The 25,764-nt window shown below is 45.6% G+C and overlaps 1 protein-coding gene across 3 annotated transcripts; it reads left to right on the top strand.

The window, feature by feature from the left end:
• AARS1 (alanyl-tRNA synthetase 1) lies at positions 1-24,648 on the top strand. Of its 3 annotated transcripts, none has more exons than XM_036274533.1 (21): positions 1-64; positions 2,775-2,939; positions 6,194-6,382; positions 6,731-6,876; positions 8,655-8,846; positions 9,335-9,479; positions 9,825-9,970; positions 10,811-10,919; positions 11,065-11,215; positions 12,863-12,987; positions 13,395-13,539; positions 14,330-14,508; positions 15,092-15,205; positions 17,016-17,222; positions 17,736-17,920; positions 19,523-19,631; positions 21,559-21,672; positions 22,288-22,407; positions 22,541-22,627; positions 23,033-23,146; positions 24,108-24,648. In XM_036274533.1, exons 2-21 carry the CDS (start codon positions 2,796-2,798, stop codon positions 24,291-24,293), a joined length of 2,907 nt encoding a protein of 968 aa, XP_036130426.1. In that variant the 5' UTR covers positions 1-64; positions 2,775-2,795; the 3' UTR covers positions 24,294-24,648. The 3 variants fall into 3 exon arrangements, with proteins under 3 accessions (XP_036130426.1, XP_036130425.1, XP_036130427.1); XM_036274532.1 differs by lacking the exon at positions 1-64 and adding an exon at positions 1,946-2,023; XM_036274534.1 differs by lacking the exons at positions 1-64; positions 8,655-8,846 and adding an exon at positions 1,946-2,023 and having other exon boundaries at positions 24,108-24,635.
• The last annotated feature ends 1,116 nt before the right edge of the window (positions 24,649-25,764 follow it).

Here is a 25,764-nt window from a genome sequence, read left to right as displayed (position 1 = left end):
TGCGTAGCGGCCGGTAGTGGTTTGGGGCTCGTGCATCTGCGCCTCTGCGCGTGTGTGGGAACAGGTAACCGCGGGCTCCCGGCGGTGGGCTCTGAGTGGGGAGTGAGGGATCAGATCGCGACCCTTGGGGAAAGTAGGCGGGTCTCGGAAAGCTCTACGGCAAAAGCAGCAGATTCCTGGGTCTGAAAGCGTTGCGGCCATAGCGGGTCCCTGGGCCAGGCCTTGCGAGGCCTCTGGAATTCGACCCTGGGCTAGGGCTGGGACCGGGGCCTGGCAGACACCGCAGCCGAGCGCTGGGAGTGGAGCGGCCTCCGGTGGCCTTAATGAGGACCAAGATTTTGGGAGGATCACGGTTGCCATTTACTACCCACCCAAAGCTGAAGTTTTCTTTCTGCAGGTTTTTATCTCCTAGAGGTGGGTGGAAGGTTGGTGGTCAAGGGTGGAATCTCTGTGTGAGCCGTCCTCTAAATTGTTAAAATCAGCTAAATAACTGATACTGGTCCAGGGTCCATCATGTTCAGCTATTACTTTCTCAGTCAGTCTGCATTTCCCGGTGTGCTTTAAGTTCATTTAGACTTTGCTGTTAGAGAATGACTAATACCTAATCATGAAATTGTTAGCAACCAGTGTACTGGCTGCTGAGGATATACCTGTAATGGTGAGCAAAAAACACTCACGGTTTCCACTGGTATGGAACTTACATCCTGCTGGGAAGATGGTATTCAACAAGTCATCAAATGCATGAAATTGTGAAGGAAGACACCTGGAGCTTTGAGAATAAAATAGGGAGAATTTGAACAAGAAGGAGAAGGCTTCCTTAAATAAGTCTCTTTGAAACTGAGATATCAAGAATGAGAAATTAACTAGGAAAAGGGAAAGTGTGGGAGTAGGGTAGGCAGTTTAACTGGCAAATGAAGAGTTTGTTTTTTTTGTTTGTTTTTTATCCTCACCCAGGACATTTTTCCATTTTTTGTTCAGATAGAGTGGGAGGGAAAGAGGGAGAGAGAGAGAGAAACATCGACGTGAAAGGGACACATCGAGTGGCTGCCACCCGTACAACCCAACCAGGGCCAGGGACAAACTGCATCCGAGGTGCGCGCCCTTAGCGGGAACTGAACCCGGGTCTCTCTGGACCACAGGCCGACGCTCTAACCGCTGAGCCAAACCGGCCAGGGCAAGAATTTGTTTTTGAAAAGCCCTAAACCAAAAGGCCAGTGTGACTTAAGGTATTCAGGACTTTTTACAGCTCCTGCTGAGAAGTGGAATCTGAGGACCCGCCTTTGTGCTACCTCTGTATCCTATACAGCCTGCCAGTTTATATTGAATAGATGAATACATGGTAGTGACACACTTTTTTTTTTTTTTTTTTTTTATCCTCACCCGAGGACATTTTTCCATTTTTTTTTTGTTCAGGTAGAGTGGGAGGGAGAGAGAGGAAGAGAGAGAGAGAAACATCGACGTGAAGGGACACATCGAGTGGCTGCCACCCGCACGACCAACCAGGGCCGGGGACAAACTGCAACCGAGGTACGTGCCCTTAGCGGGAACCGAACCCGGGTCTCTCTGGACCGCAGGCCGACGCTCTAACCGCTGAGCCAAACCGGCCAGGGCAGTGACACACTTTTTAATAGTCCCAGCCTTCATATATTATTGTCAATATATTGGATTCTTTTACACCATACTGCAGTTATTTCTGTATATAACTGTCTCCCCATTAAGGACATAGGCTCATTCACTTTGTTCCCTAGTACCATAGTGTGCATTCAATAAATTGAATGAAGAAGCAAAATTGGAAGATTCATGTGTTTCTGAATTAACTGCTCATTTGCCTCAGGTAGCCCATGTAGAGGAGGAGCAGCAAACATTGTAAAACAGCAAAAAGGTGCCGCTCAGAATTACCACTGAAAAGTCATTTTAAAAAAAATGTTTTTATTAATTTTAGAGAAGAAGCTATGGGGATAGAGAAACATCCATCAGTTGGCTCCAGTATACACCCAAACTCGGTATTGAGCCAGCAAGCTGGGTATGTGTTCTGATCGGGAATTGAACCCGAGACCTTTTGGTGCACAGGACGACGACCAACCAACTGAGCCACACCAGCCAGGGCGATTTTTGTTACTATTATTGAGATTGACTGAGAGCCATGATGAGAAGGGATATGGAAGAATTTGGTGTGATAAAGTTTCTAAAAACCCTAGCCTTGGCGCCTTAGCATGGACACAAAGTCCTCATCTGTGGGAATTTCAGTCAGTTATTTGGCTCCACCAGCCAGTGTTTCACCATCTTTTTGCTCAAAGGGCTTTTGTTTTATTTACTTTTTATTTTTTTATCCTCACTCAAGGATATTTTTCCATTGATTTTCAGATAGAATGGGTGGGGTGGGGGGAGAGAGGGAGAAAAACATAGATGTGAGAAAGACAACCAAGGCATGTGCCCTTGATCGGAATTGAACCTGCAGCCCTTTGGTCTGCAGGCTGATGCTCTAACCAGTGTGATGCTCTAACCAGTAGAGCTGATGCTCTACTTGGTGTGATGGTATATTGACTATTGAGCTTGGCATGGGAAGGAAGAACAAATGCAGCGGCTGTCTGGTGCGGCCAGTTTTGCTTTGATGGTGATCTTGCCTTGGACATTACAACATAGAGGTTTTAGATCAAACCACTTACCCATGTCCTGCTTTGACTTGGCCTGAGAAGCCAGGAGTGTTGTGTAATGCCTACTTATCTCTTAGTTTCAATTCCCCTAATTTTTCCTCAATTTTTTCCTTTGGTTAGTTCTGTAGGGTTACTTTCAAAATGGCCTCAACCCTCACAGCAAGTGAAATCCGGCAGAAATTTATAGATTTCTTCAAGAGAAATGAGCACACCTATGTTCACTCATCTGCTACCATCCCATTGGATGATCCCACTTTGCTCTTTGCCAACGCCGGCATGAACCAGGTAAGGGTTTCTCCCTTTCCTCTTGGCTATTTGTCCATATAGAGACAGCAGCAGAACAGTGATACAAGCAAAGCTCCCAGAGTCAGACAGAATCCCGGGTCTGTCACTCACTGTGTGGCCTTGTGAAATGTACTTTATGTCAAGATTGCAGTGAGGAGTAAATAAAGTTAATGCTTTAAAAATGTTTAGCACAGTGCCCTGGCTGGTTTGGTTCAGCGGTTAGAGCATCGGCCTGCAGACCAAAGAATCACACGTTCAGTTCCAGTCAAGGGCATGTACCTTGGTTGAGGATCGGTCCCCGGCCCTGGTCAGGGTCCTGTGGGAGGCAACCAATCGAGGTATCTCTCTCATGCTGACGTTTCTCTCTCTCTCTCTCTCTCTCTTTCTCTGTCTCTCTTTCTCTCCCTCTCTCCCCCTCTTCCTCCCTCCTTCCCACTCTATCTGAAGACAATTGGAAAAATATCATTGGGTGAGGATTTAAAAACATGTTTAGCACAGTATTTGAGCAGGCACTCAAACATTAGCTACTATTATTTTTAGTTGTAATGAGAGGCCCCAAATCCACAGATAAAACTTGTATGCCTCTCAAGAAAAATACAAAAATAATAAAATAAAAATAATGTCAGGCCAAGTCAAAGCAGGACATGGATAAGCAGTTTGATCCTGTGTCTAATCTGTAAAGTTATGCCCCCGCCCCCCCCATCAAGGAAAAAGCTGTGTTTTATTAGAATCAGAAACTGGGTTAATCTTGCTGAGCCCTGAAGACACTTGTTAACTATTGTGATTCTCCTTCATATCTTCATTATCTTTGTTTTTTTCCTCTATAAAACAAGTGAGTTCTTCAGGATTCTTTCAAAGCTTTGCTTTCATTCTCATTCTAAGATGTGCACAATTTTATTGGTTTTTGGGTTTTTTAGCCTCTTGAAGCTATTGCCACCAGTGCCAATTTGGATCCACTGCTAAAGAAACTTTTTTTTTAAAGAGGGAGGAAGGGAGAGAGACAAACAGACATCGATATGAGAGAGACGAAGTGATTGGTTATCTCTCATATGTGCCCTGTCCCAGAATCGATCCTGCAACCTAGGTATGGGCCCTGACTGAGAGTTGAACCCAGGACCCTCCAGTGCATGGGATGACACTCCAACTAACTGAGCCACACTGACCAACGCTAAAGACACTTATTAAAAGTAGGATTTGAGTTTGAGGCAGTTGAATTTTAAAAGATATTTGAAAGTTTTATTGTTAGAGAAAACAATTTTTTTCTTGAAATAATGGGAGCATCACAAGCTTACAAAGGAATTTTCAATATACCTATGAATGGTCCACAATTGGAAATGGATTCAGGTTTGGTGGTGCCCTCAGGGCTTTCCTCTGGTTGTTCTCTAGGAGCCCTGCTTAGCCGAGCAGACTCACCAGCCCTTAGGAGGCTCCTTACTCTGGGATAAGTTGACATTTTTTCTCTCGGGTCTCTTTTCTGGAATGGAAAACTAGAGGCAGTGGGGACATTTTCCAGCTTACATAACATTAATTTTGGAATTATAAAAATGAAAATGTCTTCAGTTATGCCCTACTGGTGTGGTTTATTGGATTGAGCATCATCCCATGGACTGAGAGGTCCCAGTTTGATTCTCTGTCAGGGCACATGCCCAGTAGGGGGCGTGCAGGAGGCAGCCAATCAATGTTTCTCCTTCACATCGATGTTTCTATCTTTTCCTTCCTCTCTCTCTAAAAAAAAAAAAAATCAATAAAAACATTTTAATAAAAAAGAAAATGTTTTCAGTTATATTTGTGAGTCCTATGCATACACCTGGAAATGGGGACACTCGTTTTAGGTGGATACTTTCCACCACTTAATTGATGGGTGTTTTGGAATACTAGAAAGGTTCTATTCCAAATAGGTATGCCTAGGTACAGACTTGTCTTCTCCCAAATGTGCTGACTATACTTGGTAGAAGAACCATGGGAATCCAATGTTGATAAACGGTCTCTGAATAATGATAGCTGTTACCCTACATGTAGCACTTACTATGTGCCAGGCACTGCTCTAGGTCTTTTACATATATTAACTCATTTAATTCTCCCTCTATACCATCCTACTGAGACTTGAAAGCTCAAGTAAATTGCCCAACCTCACATAGCTGGTAAATGCTGGAGTGAGGATTTGAATCCAGGCCATCATTTGCTTAACTTTGTACTATACTGCCTCTATATCAGAAATATTTTGACTTTTTTTTTTTTAATCCTCACCCAAGGACATTTTTCCATTTTTTGTTCAGATAGAGCGGGAGGAAGAGAGAGAGAGAGAAACATCGATGTGAAGGGACACATCGAGTGGCTGCCACCCGCACGACCAACCAGGGCCGGGGACAAACTGCAACCGAGGTACGTGCCCTTAGCGGGAACCGAACCCGGGTCTCTCCGGACCGCAGGCCGACACTCTAACCGCTGAGCCAAACTGGCCAGGGCTGGCTTTTTTTTTTTTTTTTTTTCAATGTACTATGCTAGGTGTGGGATATACATAGATAATGAAGATAGCTTTTGATTTTAAGGAATTCATGGTCTAGCACAGGAATGTCTGATGGAACTTTCTGCCAATGATGGAAATGTTCTGTATCTGTGCTGCCCAGTATGGCAGCCATCAGCCATGTGTAATTATTGAGCTGACTGAGGAACAGAATTTTTCATTTTTAAAAAGTAATGGCTAATTTTTAAATTTTAATTAATTTAATTTTACATATTCACAAGTGGCTAACAGTTACCAAATTGGACAGGTCTAGTGGGAAAAATAAGGCAGAGTTACACATCTAACAATGATACATGAATACTGTGTCCCTACACATCCAGTCATGCTGATTTCACTCCCTTAACGAAGGTCTCAATTTTTTTTCTTCCTTATCACCTTTACTATCAAATCAGCACATCAGTTGTAGAATAAGTTCTTCCAGAAAGATTATATAAGCCCTGGTTGTCAGATTTACAAGGAAGCACACATTTTAGTGCATCCACCTTTGGCTATTATCTTAGATCTGGCCTTTCCCCTGTGCAGCTGGTGCCACTGGTGGGGACCGTTAGAAAACTAGGGAGAAGCTGGCTCTGCTGCGGCCCTGTAGGGCCACCTGCCTCTGAGAAGTTTCTATATTGCAGGCTAATTAAATCACAAATTGGACAGCTTGTGTGTGGTCTTCCTGCCAGCATGTGACCACATGGTATACCTAAAACTCTTTAAAAGTCGAAATGTGCCCTTTCTTTTTTAGTTCAAACCCATCTTCTTGAACACTATTGACCCATCTCACCCTATGGCAAAGCTGCGCAGAGCTGCCAATACCCAGAAATGCATCCGGGCTGGGGGCAAACACAACGACCTGGACGATGTGGGCAAGGATGTCTATCATCACACCTTCTTTGAGATGTTGGGCTCCTGGTCTTTTGGAGATTACTTCAAGGTAAGATCAAAGCAGGAGATCTATTGGGGTTTTGAGCAAAACAGTCATTACTACTAAGGGATGGGGTTCTAATTTTGCTTGTTTTAAAAAATCACTTAGTGAGTCTCTTAAATGATGATATTTTAAGACTTCCTGGAAGCAGTACCTATAATTTGACGATTACAGTTCACATTTGGATTTCTTGCATAAATCAATAATAATCCTGAAATCTGCTGAGTTTATAATGAAGGTATAGTTTTATATCCGTGTTCCCAGGATCTGGACTTTTTGTCCTCATACTAAGTAGTAGAATAAATCGAACACTGGTTTGGCCATGTCCCACATTTTTCTTTTTGTTCCTTTTTGTAGGAATTGGCATGTAAGATGGCCCTGGAACTTCTCACCCAAGAATTTGGCATTCCGGTTGAAAGACTTTACATTACTTACTTTGGTGGAGATGAAGCAGCTGGTTTAGAACCAGACTTGGAGTGCAAACAGATCTGGCAGAACTTGGGGTAAGAATGCAACTCACATTTGTAGAGAACAGAGGAATAAAATGATTCCTAAACTTGGTGCCGGAGTTTAGAACTTGGAGTGCATTGCCATTTCCCATTTTGCGATGGAGGTGGGGGTGACTGGGAGTAATTACCCTTGGTACGCACATTGTTTCTTAGTAGGTTTGATTGGTCATTCTGTTTTGGAAAGGCAACATAAAGAGTCTCTCATATTTTTTTATTTTCGCATATTTTTAGAAATTATGCATATAATGCATACATTGTAAAAACTCAAAATACATAGAAATGTAAAAATAAGAAATATAAGATATCTAAGATTAATTATTGTTAATGGTCTGATACCCCCATATATACTCTTTCAGGTCTTTTTTACATTTCTGTAGCCCTGTATAAATCTTTTTCAACAGAGTGGTATTCTTCATAAGGAACAGTTTATTTCTTATGGAAATGTAATGGCATCAAACAGGTCTAGGACAAAGGAAGTTTGGGGTTTTTGTTTGTTTACTTGGGGGTGTGGTAATGAGGGGAGGGGGACAAACTGGGTGAGGGAAGCGGGAGAATAGTAGTAAAAGCCACTTGGGTTTGTTTTTTGTTTGTTTTTTATCCTCACCTGAGGACCTTTGTTCCATTTTTTTGTTTTTTGTTTTTTCAGATAGAGTGGGAGGGAGGGAGAGGAAGAGAGAGAGAGAGACATCGATGTGAAAGGGACACATTGAGTGGCTGCCTCTCGCACAACCCCAACCAGGGCTAGGGACAAATCGCAACTGAGGTACATGCCTTTGGCCAGAATCAAACCTGCGACTCATTGGTCCACGGGCCGACGCTCTAACCGCCGAGCCAAACCGGCCAGGGTGGATTTTTTTTTTAAATATAATTTTTATTTATTTTTCTTTATTTTTTAAAATGTTTTTATTGATTAAAAAAATTTTTTTTCTTTATTGATTTTTTGAGAGAGAAAGGGAGAGAGAACATCAATTGGCCACCTCCTGCATGCCCCACTGGGGATCAGCCCATAACCTGGGCATGTGCCCTGACCGGGAATCGAACTGGCAACCTCTTGATGGATGGGTTGATGCTCAACCACTGAGCCACACCAGCCGGGTGAGAGGTGACTTTAATCAGCAGTCTTTTTAAACACATACTGTCATATCCTATAGTCTTTTTTTTTTAAACCTCACCTGAGGATATTGTTCATTCATCTTCTGATAGAGTGGGAGGGAGAAAGAGAGAGAGCTAGAGAAACATTGATGTGAGAGAGACATATCAATTGGTTGCCTCCTTCGCTACCCCAGGGCCAAGGACCAAACCACAACTGAGGTACATGCCCTTGACCAGAATTGAACCCACGACTCTTTGGTCTGCGGGCTGACACTCTAACAGCTGAGCCAAACTGGCCAGGACCCTATAGTCATTTTTTAAAATGAAGGACCATTTGCTAAGAAAATATTTGCTTAAATTCTGGTCATAGTCAGCATAAATATTTTCATTTTTTATGTGTTCCTTTCTAGTCGATATCTTTGCATATTTTTATTTAGTTATGATTGGAGCACACATATATTTTTGTAATCTATTGTTATCACACTTGAGAAGAATCATGTTCTGCCTCTTTAGCAGGTATATATACAGGCTTAGTATTTTTGCCAAATACTTAGCATAATTGCCAAAGAGTGGGCCGTCTTTGTAGAAATTTATAAGGATTTCTTTTTGCAGTGGATGCAAGTCTTTGCTAAATCTTTGTCAGTGGCTATAACTCGGCTTATCATTCCCACTGTGTGCAGGCTGGATGACACCAAAATCCTTCCTGGCAACATGAAGGATAACTTCTGGGAGATGGGTGACACAGGCCCATGTGGTCCCTGCAGTGAGATCCACTATGACCGGATTGGTGGTCGGGATGCTGCACATCTTGTCAACCAGGATGACCCCAATGTGCTGGAGATCTGGAACCTTGTGTTCATCCAATATAACAGGTGGCTGTGGGGTCCTGAACCATTCTTGCTGAGAGCAGCACCTGTCCTCGAGCTGTGCAGAGAGGAAGTCAGGCGCATAGCTGTTTTCTCATCCTGGTCTTTGGGGACAGTGGAGCAGCCACTGAAGACATCATGGGATCTGTGGCACATTTTATAATTTTATTTCTCAAGTTTTCCCTCTGATCTCTGGGTCAGGGCTGGGCCTATTCTTTAATGAATTAGTTTTATTCTCCATGATACATGCTTTAGGGCTATTTCTGTAATGTCATTTTTGCTATAATTTGGACTGTTACTTTAAAGCTTATTTTTGACGCTTTACCTCACTCCTAAATGGACCCCATAGTACTTCTTACCTTTCTCCCTTCGCTTCCCTCCTCCCACCAAACCAGGCAGGGGCAGATGGCAAACAGTCAGTCTGCAAACTGCTATGTAAATGAGTTTTAACCAGCAGAGAGAGGTTCAACTTTCTTTTTCTCTGGATCATGCAGGGAAACTGATGGAACTCTGAAACCTCTTCCTAAGAAAAGTATTGACACAGGGATGGGCCTGGAGCGACTGGTGTCTGTGCTGCAGAATAAGATGTCCAACTACGACACTGATCTTTTCATTCCTTACTTTGAAGCCATTCAGAAGGTACTGGTCCTTTTGCAAACACTGCCAACTTCTGTGGAAGTTTCTAGGCTGGACTCTTAGCAGTGCTGTCAAAAGTAGAATAACCAGATGCTTTGCCAGCTGAGGATACCTGTGACCATCTGCTAACTTTATTGTTAATAACACAAGGCTTTAGGCACAAGGCACTATAATTTATGGAGTACAAGGGACTGGCTGGAGGTCCTTTACTCCCACTTCTCTTCACCTTTCTTGGCAAGAGGATCATTCTTTCTCCTAATGCCCCTCAGTCCTCTCGGAACCTCCTAGGGCAAGGCAATGCCAGAAAGTCTGTTTGCTCATGCACTTCCTCCTGGATTTTATCTGTAGGGCACAGGTGCCCGGCCATACACTGGGAAAGTTGGTGCTGATGATGCTGACGGGATCGACATGGCCTACCGGGTGCTGGCTGACCATGCTCGGACTATCACTGTGGCACTTGCCGATGGTGGCCGACCTGACAACACAGGGCGGGGGTAAGTATGTTACACATGGGGCAATGTTAGGACTCTAGAAGTTAAAGCCATATTTTATTATTGTTTTCTTTGTCTTCTGGATAGTTGGAGGAAAACTTTATTTTTTTTTAGAGATGAAGGGAGTTTTAGCTCATACTAAAAAGTTGTCACTATATTCTTTGCTGCTAAGTACAGATGATAAGGATTGATAGAGTATTGGCAGCAGTGGGGTAGGGGTAGGTCTTGATTAGCTCCAGGTAATTTCATTACTGACAGGCAGGTCCTGGGATCATGGGCATCAAGTCCACCATTTGGTCTGTACTTCTTTTTTTTTTTTTATCCTCACCCGAGGACATTTTTCCATTTTTCGTTCAGGTAGAGTGGGGGTGGGGGGGAGAGAGGAACAGAGAGAGAGAGAGAAACATCGATGTGAAGGGACACATCGAGTGGCTGCCACCCGCACAACCGACCAGGGCCGGGGACAAACTGCAACCGAGGTACGCGCTCTTAGCGGGAACCGAACCCGGGTCTCTCAGGACCACAGGCCGACACTTTAACCGCTGAGCCAAACTGGCCAGGGCGGTCTGTACTTCTTGCCTCCATCTCTGGGGTCAGGGTAACAAGTCAGGATTACCCCAGGTCATCCCTGATGCATATTTGTGGGTATGTTACTGAGTTTTATGCTGGAATTCATGTTAATAGCCTTGGGGAATGCAGAAGAAGAAATCATAGGATAAAAGAAGGTCTTTAAAAGAGAAAGATGAAAAGTTCAACATCTTGCTTTGGGTCAAATTCCAAAGAACTACTACAAAACATTCATCTGGGAGCCATCTAACAGGGACTGGGTTCTGCCTCTTATAGGTATGTGTTGAGAAGGATTCTCCGCCGGGCCGTACGATACTCCCATGAGAAACTCAATGCCAGCAAGGGTTTCTTTGCTACATTAGTAGATGTTGTCGTCCAGTCCCTGGTAGGTCTATTTCCCTGCTTAAGTCTTCTGTACTAAAATACCTTACGGGGGCAAGAGTAGGAGGTAGCATACTGTTGATGAGAACAGGGGTCATGGAATAGTCCCTGGCTTCGCTGGGCCCACATCTCTGTTTCCCCTTTGCCAGGGAGATGCATTTCCTGAGCTAAAGAAGGATCCAGATTTGGTGAAGGACATTATTAATGAAGAAGAAGTGCAATTTCTCAAGACTCTCAGCAGAGGGCGTCGCATCCTGGACAGGAAAATTCAGAGCTTAGGAGACAGCAAGACCATTCCCGGTAAGAACCAATTTCTTTCTTTCTTCATCTAGGTTGTTTCATCTTTCTGGAAGAGGCCAGCCTTTTTTCATAAACTGACAGTGGACTTCCATGTCTTCAAAGGCTGAGCATAGCTTGTTTAAATTGCTTGTGGTGTAAAATGGGGTTTATATTAAAATTAGAAAATATGTTATCAATGGTAAAGTATTCAAACAACATAGAATTAAAAGTGAGCCCTGTCCGGTTTTGCTCAGCGGTTAGAGCGTCGGCCTGCGGTCCAAAGAGACCCGGGTTCGGTTCCTGCTAAGGGTGTGTACCTCTGTTGCAGTTTGTCCCCAGCCCTGGTTGGTCATGCAGGTGGCAGCCACTCGATGTGTCCCTTTCACGTCGATGTTTCTCTCCCTCTCTCTCTCTCCTCTCTCCCTCCCACTCTATCTGAACAAAAATGGAAAAATGTCCCAGGGGAGGATTTAAAAAAAAGAAGTAAAAGTGAAAATCCTCTTTCCCAAGGAAGTTTCTCAGGTAACAGCTCTTAAGAGCTTGGTATACTCAGGACTTTTCTCTATTTACATACAAATTTGTGTGTGTGTGTGTGTTTAAGCAAAAATGGGAACATACAGTATATACTGATTTTTGAAACTTGCTTTATTTTTTACCAGACAGGACAAATTAATTCTGAAATGTTTTTTTCTTATTGAAATATAATGACAAGGGGAAAGCCTGATGAATTTACACAAACTGAACACACTTGTTTAGATTAAGAAACAGAACTTGCCCTGCCGGTGTGGCTCAGCAGATTGATCAGCATCCCATGCACCAAGAGGTCACCGGTGTAATTTCTGGTCAGGGCATATGCCCAGGTTGTAGGCTCGATCCCCAGTAGGGGGAGGTGCAGGAGGCAGCCAATCGATGTATCTCTTTCCCTCTCCCTTCCTCTCTATCTAAAAAAAATCAATAAAAAACTTAAAAAAAAAAAAGAAGCAGAACTTTAGTAAGAGACCTCTCATACTTCCTTCATTTCCAAAAGATTCAATGGATTTTCTGACACGCACATAGAACCAATATTCACCTTGTCTCTTTTTTTTTTTGTTAAGATAGAGTGGGAGGGAGGGAGGGAAGGAGAGAGAGAGAGAGAGAGAGAGAGAGAGAGAGAGAGAGAAAGAAACATCAATGTGAAAGGGACACATTGAGTGGCTTCCAACCGCATGACCAACCAGGGCCGGGGACAAACTGCAACCGAGGTACATGCCCTTAGCGGGAACTGAACCTGGGTCTCTCTGGACTGCAGGCCAATGCTCTAACTGCTGAGCCAAACCGGCCAGGGCCCCTTGTCTCTCTTTTTATTTTAATATATTTTATTAATTTTTTTTTAGATAGAAAGAAAGGGAGAGGGGGAGAGAGATAGAAACATTGATGAAAGAGAAGCATCTATCAGCTGCCCCATACTGGGGGTTGAGCCTGCAACCTGGGCATGTGCCCTGACCAGGAATCGAACCAGCAACCTCTTGGTGCATGGGATGATGCTTAGTCCACTGATTCACACCAGCCAAACCTTCCCTTGTCTCTTTAATCCCTTCTATCACTGTCAGCATCTTCCTGGGAAGGACTTGGAGTGGGAAAGAAGGAGGTCATCTATGTCACTTGACACAATTCCTATATGCTATGTAGGGGACACTGCTTGGCTCCTCTATGACACCTATGGCTTTCCAGTGGATCTCACTGGACTAATTGCTGAAGAGAAGGGCCTGGTGGTGGATATGGATGGCTTTGAAGAAGAGAGGAAACTGGCCCAGGTAAAGAATTTGGGGAGTGAGCAGAAGACCCAACACCTACTAAGGCAGGACTTGGCTGCAAACCAAGCGTTTCCTTTCATTAAAGTCTTTGAAATCCTGTTTTTCCCTAGACCAGTGGGTCTTCCCTGGGCGCATTTGTCAGTAATGTCTGAATATATTTTTGGTTTTCACAAGTGGGGGCACGATGCTACTGGCATCAGTGGGTGGAGGCCAGGGATGCTACTCAACATCCTACAGTGCACAGGGCAGTCCTCACAACAAAGAATTACCTGGCCCTAAATGTCAGTAGTGCTGAGATTGAAAACCCTGTTCTAAAGCTTTACATTGGACATAGTTTAGCAGTTTTGAGCTCTTCAGAGTTCTTTTTCTTCTGCGTTAGGATAACTGCTTTTTTCTCTTGCTGACAGCTGAAATCACAGGGCAAGGGAGCTGGTGGGGAAGACCACATTATGCTGGACATTTATGCTATTGAAGAGCTCCGGGAAAAGAGTCTGGAGGCAACAGATGACTCTCCAAAGTATAATTACCTTTCGGACTCCAGTGGGAGCTACAGTATGTTACTGTGCTCATCTATGGGTTTTTGAAGATACTAGCCTCAAGATTAGGTACCTGGGATATCTGTGGTAACCTCTCCGTTAGTGCCGTATAGTCATGTTGTGTAATTTTATACTCATAGAGACTCTTGGTGGTTGATTTTCTTAACTCTTTATTTTGAAATAATTATAGATTCACGAGGTTTTTGTTTTGTTTTGTTTTTTGTTTGTTTACAGGGAGAATCCTTGTATTCTTCACTCAATTGCCTCTCATTATAACATCTTGTAGGAAATCAGGAAATGGGAATTATATGATTTACAGTGGCTGTTGAATTTTGCATTGGGGACAGTAATATTCTAAAGTTATGAAGAATAAGAGATATCTGAATCTATCCAAGCAAGCCCACAAAAGAGTATATTCTTTGTGAATTGACTTTGAAGTCGGGAATTTATCACTATTCTTAAAGAACTACTAATCAGATTCACCAAGTTTCTACTCAGTAGCTCAGAATTGGGATGACCAACCGTCCCAGTTTTCCTAGAACTGTCCCAGTGTTGACACTGAAAGTCCCACATCCTGGGAAACCCTTGGGTTCAAGCAAACCAAGACAGTTTGGACACCCCACTGAGTGTTCCATTCTCTGGTGGAAAGTCAGCGTGTTAAGCCCTTTTGTGGAGTCTAGTGAGCTTATTTCCAAACAAAATTAGATAATTGGGCCCTAAAGAGAGTTTGGGAAATAGAATGCAGCAGAAGCCAGGTAAGAATGTGTGACCGAAGTCGTTGATCCCGTTTTCCCCATTCTGTGCAGCGTTTAAGAGTGCAGTGGCTACAGTGATGGCTCTGCGCAGGGATAAGATGTTTGTGGAGGAGGTGTCCACGGGCCAGGAATGTGGAGTGGTGCTGGACAAGACCTGTTTCTATGCTGAGCAAGGAGGGCAGATCTATGACGAAGGCTACCTGGTGAAGATTGATGACAGCAGTGAAGACGTGAGCCAACATTCTTCATTGTTAGCCAGAGAAGGGGTCTGAAAGGGCCAGGGCGCCTGGTCTGGTGTAGCTTTTCTGGCTCCTCGGCACTCTGGGCCCTGGGGAGCAGACACAATTGATCTTTCAGTTATGCTCCACTGTCTGTATTTCTAAAGCTGAGGGAGCTGCTTATTGCACCATGTTGCTTTTTGGGCCATTAGGTCCCCTTGTAGCAGGATCCTTGCAGCCAGACTACATGGGTTGATCCTCGGATCCTCCAGCTCTGTAGGGCAGACATCCTTGTCAAAGTTGCAGCCTCTAGCTCTGCCACTGCTGACTCTGTGGTCTTAGATGAGTGACCTAGTCAAATATATGTGTACGTATATAAAGTGGCATGTATATGTAATACTAAATATGTACATAATGGTGCATGTGTATATATAATACATATAATGGTATTAATGGTGTATATGTTATATGTATATACATACATGCCAGTAAGGAATGTCTTCGAGAAAGTGTGTATGTATAATTTGTATATGTAAAGAGAATTTGTATATATATGTTTATTGGTTTATTTATTGGTCTCCTTGACTCCTTTTAGAAAACTGAGTTTACAGTGAAGAATACTCAGGTGCGAGGAGGGTATGTTCTACACATAGGAACAATCTATGGCAACCTGAAAGTCGGGGATCAGGTCCGACTGTTTATTGATGAGGTGAGTTGAATTATGCTGGTCAGCACTGGATCTGGTTAGTAATAATAACCTCCTTTTTAAAAATGTATTGAATTTATTTTATATAATTTTTTTCTCTATTGATTTTAGAGAGAGAGGAAAGGAGAGGGAGAGAGAGATAGAAACATTGATGAGAGAGAACATCGACTGGCCGCTTCCTGCATGCTCCCTACTGGGGATTGGGTCCACAACCTGGGCATGTTCCCTGACCAAGAATCGAACCAGCAGCCTCTTGGTGCATGGGTTGACGCTCAATCACTGAGCCACACAACCTTGGCATTTTGGGATCACACCCAAACCAACTGAGCTAGTCAGCCAGGGCCTCCTTTCTTTTTTTTAAATTTCAACTTTACTGAGATACAACTGACATATAAAATTGTGAGATTTTTAAAGTACATTCATGCACCACTTAACAGTGGGATATATTCTGGGAAATATGTCGTTAGGTGATTTCATCATTGTACGGACATCATAGGGTTCACTTACACAAGCCTAGGTGGTATAGCCTACTACACATGTGGGCTATATGGTATATTGCTGTTGTATATGTGGTCTGTCACTGACTGGAATGTCGTTGTGTAGCACATGACTACATCATGGTGATTTAATATACTTACTATGCATTGTGAAAAGATTCCATCTCCTCCTTTGGCTTGAAATTGATCCATCATTATTGTCACTCCTAACTAAAAATATAAGTAGATTATTATAAGTAGAGTAAATTTTATGAGGGATGTATCTGAGAGTTAAATCTATATGTTTCCATGTCAGACCACAGTGATTTCAGTTGAGATCCTATAGACTTGTTTTCATGGATTGCCTTTTTCCAGGTTAACCTTAAATACTTCTTCAGGAGCTAAGGATCCTGTATTAGTTAAGCAATAGATTCTATTGCATGTGACAGAGCTCCAAAATAACAGTAGCTTAAAACAAGACAGAAATGTGTTTCTCACCTAAAAGCCCAAGCTGATACAGAGGCCGTGCCCCACAGTCATTGGGCCCAGCTTTTCCTTGCTTGTTCTGCCATCATTCCTGGTGTTTCATGTCCAAGATTCATTTTCTAGGTCAGAGATTGGCACTATTTTGGAAAGAGCCAGATCGTAAATATTTTTGCTATTTTACAGCCTCTGTCACAGCTACTCAACTCTGCCAGTGTGGCACAAAAGCATCATAGACAATATGTACACACATGGGTGTGGCTGTGTTCTAGTAAATCTGTTTATAAAAATGGATGACAGGCCCTGGCCGGTTTGGCTCAGCTGTTAGAGCATTGGCCTGCGGTCCAGAGAGACCTGGGTTCAGTTCCCGCTAAGGACACGTACTTCGGTTGCAGTTTGTCCCCGGCCCTGGTTGGTCGTGCGGGTGGCAGCCACTCGATGTGTCCCTTCACGTCGATGTTTCTCTCTCTCTCCCTTCCTCTCTTTCCCTCCCACTCTATCTGTACAAAAAATGGAAAAATATCCTCGGGTGAGGATTAAAAAAAAAAAAAAAATGGATGACAGGCTGGATTTGGCTGATAGGCCTTAGTTTGCGAATTCCTATTTTAGGCAGGGGGAAAGAGGAAGGGGTAAGCGTGCCCTTTCCCTTTAAAGGTATCCTTACAAGTCATTGTCCATAACTTAGTCACATGGCTACACGACACTGCAGGGGAAACTAGGAAATATTGTCTTTATTCTAGACAGCCATGTGTCCAACTAAAAATTCTAGGTACTTGGGAAGAAGGAGAGAGCAAGTAATGGGAGACAACTAGCAATCTGTTGCAGACCCCTCCACCAGCCAACTCTCTTTACAGCCTCGACGGAGACCTGTCATGAGTAACCATACAGCTACCCACATTCTGAACTTTGCCCTGCGCTCTGTGCTTGGGGAAGCTGACCAGAGAGGCTCCCTGGTTGCACCTGACCGCCTTCGGTTTGACTTCACTGCCAAGGGAGCCATGTCCACGCAACAGATCAAGAAGGCTGAGCAGATTGTTAACGAGATGATTGAGGCAGCCAAGGTAGGTTGAATTATGTGTAAGCTTTCGGGTCATGAACCTCAACCCTTTCTGCACCATCACTTTCTGTCCACGGAGTGTCAGCAGCCCAAATGTTCTCCGTCTTACCATATTCTGTCCTGTACACAGATTTGCTTAAAGCAGTGATTCTCAAACTGCGTTGGATAGGGGGTAGTGATAGTGTTCAGTGGAGGGGCCTTAGGACCTCTGGAGAGCAGGCAGAGAGAGCTCTCTCCTCTACTCCCTGCATAGGACAACCAGAACTCTTCTAGTATGTCTGTTTTACACAGCATATCCCATAAGATTTGGCTCACAGTTTAACAAAATATTTGTTGGAAATTCCTAATTTGATCTCCTCGACTATACATGGTGCCTTTTGGGAGGCTCCACGCACATGACAGGCAGAGCTGGGATTAGAAACACAGTTATGCCTGCAAGACCACACTCCCTAGTGCTTCCTGTTGCACCTCCAGAGAAGATCTTTCCCAGCCCTGTTTCTGTCTTCTTTCCATGCAGCCCGTCTATACCCAGGATTGTCCCCTGGCAGCAGCTAAAGCCATCCAGGGCCTGCGGGCTGTGTTTGATGAAACCTATCCTGACCCTGTGCGAATTGTCTCCATTGGGGTCCCAGTTTCCAAGCTATTGGACGACCCCTCTGGTCCTGCTGGCTCACTCACTTCTGTTGAGTTCTGTGGGGGAACGTGAGTATCTCAGGGAAAGCAATAGTGGGGTCACTGACATTACCCTTGGAGGATGTGGGTCCAAGACCAACTCTTGTTGCTCTAAGGTTGAAATGAAGTCCTCAGAAGTACATTTGGCAAACAGCATTCCCAAGAATCTTAGCATCCTGTTGCTTGTGTCTGACGTGAACATTCTCCGGGTTTGTGATGAAATGTTCTTCCTGGGAGAAGGAAGCACTTACCACACAATTGTTTGCTCTTGTTCCTTGAGCTGATCCCAAGAGTTGGAATTCCTGGCCTGTGAATTCAGGTCTCAGCAAGGCCATGGAGTGTTCCTTGAGCTCCTGATCTGGTCCCAGCTCCTTTCCCTTCCTGTGACCTCACTTAACTCCCTTTGCCAGCTTAAGCAGCATCTGAACAATTTAATCCTCACCCGAGGATTTTTTTTTTTTTATCCTCACTCGAGGACATTTTTCGATATTTTGTTCAGAAAGAGTGGGAGGGAGACAGAGAGAGAGAGAGAAACATCGACGTGAAAGGGACACATCGAGTGGTTGCCACCCGCACGACCCAACCAGGGTCCGGGACAAACTGCAACCGAGGTACGTGCCCTTAGCGGGAACCGAACCTGGGACTCTCTGGTCCGCAGGCTGATGCTCTAACCGCTGAACCAAACTGGCCAGGGCGCATCTGAACAATTTAACCACCTTGTCTCAGAGCCTGAGTCTTACCCGACAATAGGCCCAGCTCAGTTTGACTTGGGATAGCCACTTATTTCTGCCAACTTGAATTCCTCTATAGCACTTGCAGCCTCCATGGGGTCTTCTGGGTTGGTAATAGTGGCCTGGGAAATTCCTGCTTCCAAAGGAAGCCTAGAGAAAACATTCTTAGGGCCATGGTAGAGTCCATCGAGGGCCTCCTGCAGGCCTCAGACAAGCAGGAAAAGGAGGGCATGTGGAGGGTGGGGTAGGGATCTGGGGACCAGGTTCCAGGTCTACTTCTGCCTTAGCACTTTGCACGACACTGTTTAAAGCAAGCAAACATCTTTCAATGACTCACCCTCACAGAATGACTGACAGATAATGAGCATTTGAGGTTCTCTGAGCAATCAGAGAATAAAACCTGTTTGTTTAAACGTTAAAGGGTTGTGGTGGTAGGATTTTAAATTAATCCCCAATATTCTCAGCTAGTGAGCTGGGATAGAAGAATATAGCTTATGTTCCACCAGAGAGAACTAAAATATTACTGCCAGCAGTAATATTGTATTGGGTATTAGGGACTAGAAACACTTTCATTTGATCTCATTTGATTTTTGTAATAGCCCTGTGAGGGGGCATAACACCCATTCACACATGAGAAAACAGCCTCAGAAACGTGAGGCTGTTTTGCTCAGTGTCACAATGCTCTCAGCCCCAGGCCTTCTCTTCCCTTTCCTTGCCAGAGCTGGATTCTGAAGTTCCCTTAAATATGAAGGGCCTTTTTGCACTGTCCACTTGAAGGAGCTTCCCTGGGAGCAACTACCTCATAGGGCTCAGGGTTGCAGAGCCAAGGGTTTCTGGGGTGCATTGGCGACCAGGGCACCTGGGCTTCCTCATGCTCACAGAATTTGTTTTCTGCTGTCAGTCACCTACAGAATTCAAGTCATGCGGGAGCTTTTGTGATTGTGAGTGAAGAAGCTATTGCCAAGGGCATCCGGAGGATTGTGGCTGTCACAGGTGCTGAAGCCCAGAAGGTAAGCAGATCAGGTTAGTTTGTGGCTCAATTTGAACAAGGCAAGAGGAGCTTAATCTGCAAATCCACAGGGCAGATGGGTATGTGGCTTCTGTAGTCAGAAGCAGAAGTACAGGGCTGCCCCAAAATGTCCTTTGCTTACACCTACCTGGCAGAAGAAAGCCACCAGTGCAGAAGACTTTATAGCTATCTTATGTTCAATCTTTAAAATATATTGCCCAGCCCTGGCCAGTTTGGGTCAGCGGTTAGAGCGTCGGCCTGCGGTCCGGAGAGACCCGGGTTCGATTCCCGCTAAGGGCATGTACCTTGGTTGCAGTTTGTCCCCGGCCCTGGTTGGTCGTGCGGGTGGCAGCCACTCGATGTGTCCCTTTCACATCGATGTTTCCCTCTCTCTCTCTTCCTCTCTCTCCCTCCCACTCTGTCTGTACAAAAAATGGAAAAATGTCCTCGGGTGAGGATAAAAAAATATATATATATATAAATATATATATATATATATATATATATATTGCCCAGCCCTGGCCAGTTTGGCTCAGCGGATGAGTGTTGGCCTGTGGACCAGAGAGTCCCAGGTTCGGTTCCCGCTAGGGGCACATACCACAAAAATAAATAAATAAATAAATAAATTAATTAATTAATTAATATAAAATAAAATATATTGCCCAGCCCAGCCAGTGTGGCTCAGTGGAGCATCCACCCATGCACCAAGAGGTTGTCAGTTCAATTCCCAGCCAGGGCACATGCCCAGATTGTGGGCCAAATCCCCAGTAGGGGGCATGCAGGAGGTGGCCAATCGATGTTATTTCTCATCAGTGTCTCTCTCTCTCTCTCCCTCTCCTTTTTCTCTAAAATCAAAGAAAAAAAAAATTTTTTTAATCCCTACCCAAGGACATTTTTGCATTTATCTTCAGATAGAGCGGGAGGGAGAAAGGGAGGAAGAGAGAGAGAAACATCAATGTGAGACAGACACATCAAGTAGTTGCCACCTACACAACCCCAACCAGGGCCGGAGACAAACTGCAACCGAGGTACATGCCCTTAGCGGGAACCAGACCCAGGATTCTCCCATCTGTGGGCCGATGCTCTAACTGCTGAGCCAAACTGGTCAGGGCTTTTTAAAAATATATTGCCCAGTCGGTGTGGCTCAGTAGTTGAGCATTGATCCATGCACCAAGAAGTCACTGGTTTGATTCTCAGCCAGGTTGTGGGCCAAATTCCCAGTGAGGGGCATACAGGAGGAGGCTATGTTCTCTCTCATCGATGTTTTTCTTTTTTCCATTATCTCATTGATGTTTCTCTCTCTCTCTCTCCTCCTCTCCCTTCCTCTCTCTCCAAAATCAACAAAGAAAAAAAATATATATGTATATAAAAATACATACATATTTATATTTATATATATGTATATTAACTATATACATATTTATATATATGTATATAAAAATATATACGTACTTATATTTACATATGTAAATCCTGCCTTCTACCCAGTAATATATGTCTAGGAGGGTAAGCCATAGTTTTGCTGTGGCTTCCAGTGCTCCCAGAACTTACCCATGTCTCCCTGGGGTTATGTGCCTAGTTTGAGATGGGGACAGCTGCTTGGGGTGGGGACTGTAGCTGTAGCTTGTGCCTGAGGTGTGCTGATGCCTGATGGGGTGAGAAAGTCTCGTGACTTGCAAGTTCTCGGTTACCCGTGAACTTAAGTTAGTGCATCTTTTCTGCTGGTGGGGCCAGGCATGTGATAAGGGTGTTCCTTTTTTGGGTCAAGAGGCTGCAAACACTTGCTCCCTGAAGGAAGACAAGCTTCTGGTGTCCTAGGGATGTGTTGCTCCATTGCCTGCTATCAGTGTTGGCCACAGTTGTTTATAGACAAAATAGTGAAGCTGAAAGTTACCTGGAATTTATGACTCTGACTGTCCCTCTCCTAGGCCCTCAGGAAAGCAGAGAGTTTGAAGAAATCTCTCTCTGTCATGGAGAGCAAAGTGAAGGCCCAGACTGTGCCAAACAAGGACGTGCAGAGGGAGATTGCTGACCTTAGTGAGGTAGGATGGCTTCCTCTCTCCTCAGGGCCTGCTTAGTGTTGAATCCTGGGTCCGATGAGTCAGACACACCCTGTTCTTGAAGAACCCTCTCTTCTTGATTCTCAGTGCAGTGGGCCTTCGGACTGACTTCTGTTGTCATGTAGCTTGTGGATCCTAGCCTGCGGACCCCTGGAACCTGCCTGCTGCCCCCATTGCCAGTAGTAGGCGTGTCCGTCACAAATACAAGTGGGCATTGGTGTTGAGGGAGTTGGGGGGGGGGTACTGTGAGTGCCCAGTTACCAGGCTTTCTGGTGTTTGTTAATATTCAGGGACTCCAGTAAGCCCTTCACAGGCTGTGTTCACTGCCTGGTAGGGACCAGGTCTTACAGGGTTCCCATCTCTTTATTCTACCTATTTCTTTTCAGCCCTGGTCATTAAAACTGCTATAGTTACTCATAAAGTGACTGGCCTCAAGGCCAGTGGATACCTTTATGTTTTTTTGTTTTCTCTCTCCTGGACACTACTCGGGGAGGACTTTTGTGTTCAAAGCCAGAAGAGAGGAGTGGGCTGGGCCGAAACCTCACATCTTAGCTCTTCGTGGTTTATATCTGAATGGTCTTCCGGTTCTGGTTCCAGGCCCTGGCCACTGCTGTTGTTCCCCAGTGGCAAAAGGATGAATTCCGGGAGAATCTCAAATCCCTGAAGAAGATCATGGATGACCTAGACCGGGCTAGCAAAGCTGATGTCCAGAAGCGAGTGAGTCCTGGCAGTGCTGGTGGCTGGAAGGGATTCAAGGGGATTTACCCAGCAAAAACTGTGCAGAGTGCTGTCTGGGTTTCACTCTGGGCCTTGGACCTGAGACTTCTCTTCTGGACTTCCTTCTTTGTAGGTGTTGGAGAAGACAAAGCAACTCATTGACAGCAACCCCAATCAGCCCCTTGTCATCCTGGAGATGGAGAGCGGCGCATCAGCCAAGGCAAACCAGGGGCTGGGGCTTCAGGCACTGCTCTGTGCTTGTCCATTACTTATCTGCTCCTCTTGGGGTCGCATCAGCCCTCTTGGTGGCTGAACTTTGAATTTTGTGGCTCTGAGTGGAGTAGGTGCCTGAGGGTCCACTCACTGGGATTGAGATTAGGCTGAGCCATAGAGCGATCTGGTGGCTCCTGAAGGGGGGAGGCAAATTTAGAGAATCAGAGTGTGGCCAGGCTCTGTGCTTGGGTCCTCCTTGCAGGCTCCTAGGACCAGCACCTGCTCTAGGAAAGGGGGTGGGGGTGAGGGGCAGGGAAAGCTCTGAGAACTGAGCTCTGCAAACTTGTTGCACTTATGGGGAGCATGGCCCTGTTCCCCAGGGCCATGGCCCTGATGCCAGGTTCTCCCACAGGCCCTGAATGAAGCCTTGAAGCTCTTCAAGACACATTCCCCGCAGACCTCGGCCATGCTCTTCACAGTGGATAATGAGGCTGGCAAGATCACGTGCTTGTGTCAAGTCCCCCAGGTCAGAATACCCTGCAGCCCTGTGACAGTGGGGAGTGGTGTCTGAGCTTTCCTGAGGGAGCTCGGTTCTTACGGCTATTTGCCTAACCCCCCTTGTGTTTGTGCAATCCACATCAGACATGGACCTTCTCCCTCTTTTTCTCTTTTTTATCTTTATTGTAAGTTTTACAGGTGTTCCCGATTTTCCCTCCATTGATCCCCTCCTCCCTGCTCCCACGCCCCCTCCTGCCTTCCCCATCTCTCTTTTTTTAAATTGACTTTAGAGAGAGGAGGGAGGGGGAGAGAGAGAGAGAACGATTGATGTGAGAAACACCAATCAGCTGCCCCCCACACACAGCCCAACCAGGGATCGGACCCGCAACCCGGGTATGTGCCCTGACCAGAAATTGAACCTACCACCTTTTGGTGCATGGGACAACACTCCAACCAATGGCCACACCGACCAGGGCAAAGAAATGTCCCCTCTGCTCACCTTTTGGTCACCTCCAGCACCCCTTACCTTTAGGCCATCTCCTTGGATGTGTTTAGCTGTCCTGGCTGATAGCTGGCTTTGTCACTCAGTATGCCTTGTCTTAACCATGGTACCAGCTGCAGGGTCTGCCTCAGCCTCCGGCAGCATCACCCAGGGCAGGTGTGGGTGTCTCTGGTTCCCCCATCCTTTTTCTTTTTTTAAAAATATATTTTTATTGAGTTTTAGAGGAAGGGAGAGAGAGATAGAAATATCAATGAGAGAGACACATAAATCAGCTGCCTCCTGCACACCCCCAATGGGGATTGAGCCCGCAACCCAGGCATGTGTTTTGACTGGGAATCGAACCAGCGACCTCTTGGTCCATGGGTCGATGCTCAGCCACTGAGCCACACTAACTGGGCTCCCAATCCTTTTTCTTTCCCTCCCCTCTCCATGCTTCCCTGAATCCCATCCTCTGTCCTGACTCCCACTTCATCTTTCTGTCTTCCAGAATGCAGCCAACCGGGGCCTGAAAGCCAGTGAGTGGGTGCAGCAGGTGTCAGGCCTGATGGATGGCAAAGGTGGTGGCAAAGATGTGTCAGCTCAGGCCACAGGCAAGAATGTGGGCTGCCTGCAGGAGGCGCTGCAGCTGGCCACTTCCTTTGCCCAGCTTCGACTGGGGGATGTGAAGAATTGAGGGGAGGGGCTGCTTCCACTGGGAAGCGTCTCCCCCACACCCCGAGGTATCTGACCAGCCAGGAGCTCTCCATCTGCTACATGGATATTTGAATCTTGGGACCTCTAAATAGCCTCATCTCTCCTTCTAACCCAGCAGTAGCTGGAACTCACTTGGGTGCCAGCCTGTGGCTCAATGCCCATGTTACATTTCTACCTGGAGCCCTGCACCTCAGCACGATCTGTGTAGAACCACTATCCCATTATTGCTATTTATCGTCATGCTCATGTCTATAGATCTCTACAGACCCGAGGCTCTGGGTCTGTAGAAAGGAATCATTTTTGCTGCAGAGAATAAAGGACCATGTGCAATACTTGATGATATCGTGTGATTTCTATCACTGTGCCTGCCCCCCCCCCCCCCCGCCACAATAGGTAACCCCTGTGTAACAGCCTGTGGTTCCCTGGTTACAGTCCTTGCAGAATCTAGCTCCATACCCCTGAATTTTGGGAATGGCTCCTAGGATTGGCTCAAGATGTTTGTGGAGGTGGCCCACAGAATGGAGTGGGAGTGAGGTGGAGAGAGGCATTAATCAACAGAGGGGCCACAGAGATACTGGAAGCAGAAAGAAGCTCCTTTCTTGTACCCTTTTGTGGGAGACTCTCCCCATTTCTTTGGCCCATGTCCCTCTTCCCAATCCCTTTGAGGTGTTCTCTGATACAGGAGGTATTTAGAGTACATCACTTGTCTCCCCCAACTTCTTTGCCCCTTCATCCAAAGATGGACAGTGAGCATGGAGACACCCTACCTGGCCCTGAACCAGTTCACCCAAGCCTGATGAAGACAGATGGGTTTGAAAACGAGTGTGCTGGGAGGTTAAAGGTGTTGCTTACCTATACTGGCTTCAGCTGATTTCATGTCCCCTGGGTCCAGCAGGCAGGCTGACCTGAAGGGAAGAGGAAAAGGGCAGGTCTGTGCTGGGAGAAGCAGCAGAGGCCAACTGTCACAGGCAGAGGGAGGGCGCCAACGCCTTGGATTCAAACATGCCAGATGAGTGTTGGGGATACGAAGAGCTTACACAATCCAGGGCAGGAGAGAGATCATTCCAATCACTCAACAAGCGTTTATGCCAGCCAGGGTACTGAGGGTACAGGAGTGACCAAGACAAAAAGTCATTGCCCTCTTGGGTAAGGCAGTGGGGAACACCTAAAACAGTTACACAAATAAGTGTAGAATTGAAATAATTACAATCTTCATAAGTGAAAGGAAGTAGACATACACCCGGGGATTGCCGTGGTCCGGGAAGCTAGAAGTCAGTCGGGCCAGTTCAGGTCCCACGGCCTGCCGAGTGAGTCCACCCAAAGAGCCGTCCTGTCCTTTGCGGCAGCGCCTGGGCTGTGCCGCGCTCGCCGTTCGCTCTCCAGGACGGTAGGGGGCGGTGCGGCGCCGCTCGCCACTATCCCGACAGACCTCGCGAGGGCGCGCGGCGGAA

The sequence above is a fragment of the Molossus molossus genome, unplaced genomic scaffold (genome assembly GCF_014108415.1).
Source record: "Molossus molossus isolate mMolMol1 unplaced genomic scaffold, mMolMol1.p scaffold_m16_p_21, whole genome shotgun sequence".
Taxonomy (NCBI): Eukaryota; Metazoa; Chordata; class Mammalia; order Chiroptera; family Molossidae; genus Molossus; species Molossus molossus.
This window is presented reverse-complemented; position numbering and strand designations above follow the sequence as displayed.

Excerpts from the sequence above, each read along its gene's own strand:
- AARS1 (XM_036274533.1), top strand. The coding sequence starts at position 2,796 with ATGGCCTCAACCCTCACAGCAAGTGAAATCCGGCAGAAATTTATAGAT. Across the intron at positions 6,383-6,730 it reads CTTTTGGAGATTACTTCAAG|GAATTGGCATGTAAGATGGC; the intron begins GTAAGATCAAAG and ends TCCTTTTTGTAG. Across the intron at positions 21,673-22,287 it reads AGATTGCTGACCTTAGTGAG|GCCCTGGCCACTGCTGTTGT; the intron begins GTAGGATGGCTT and ends TTCTGGTTCCAG.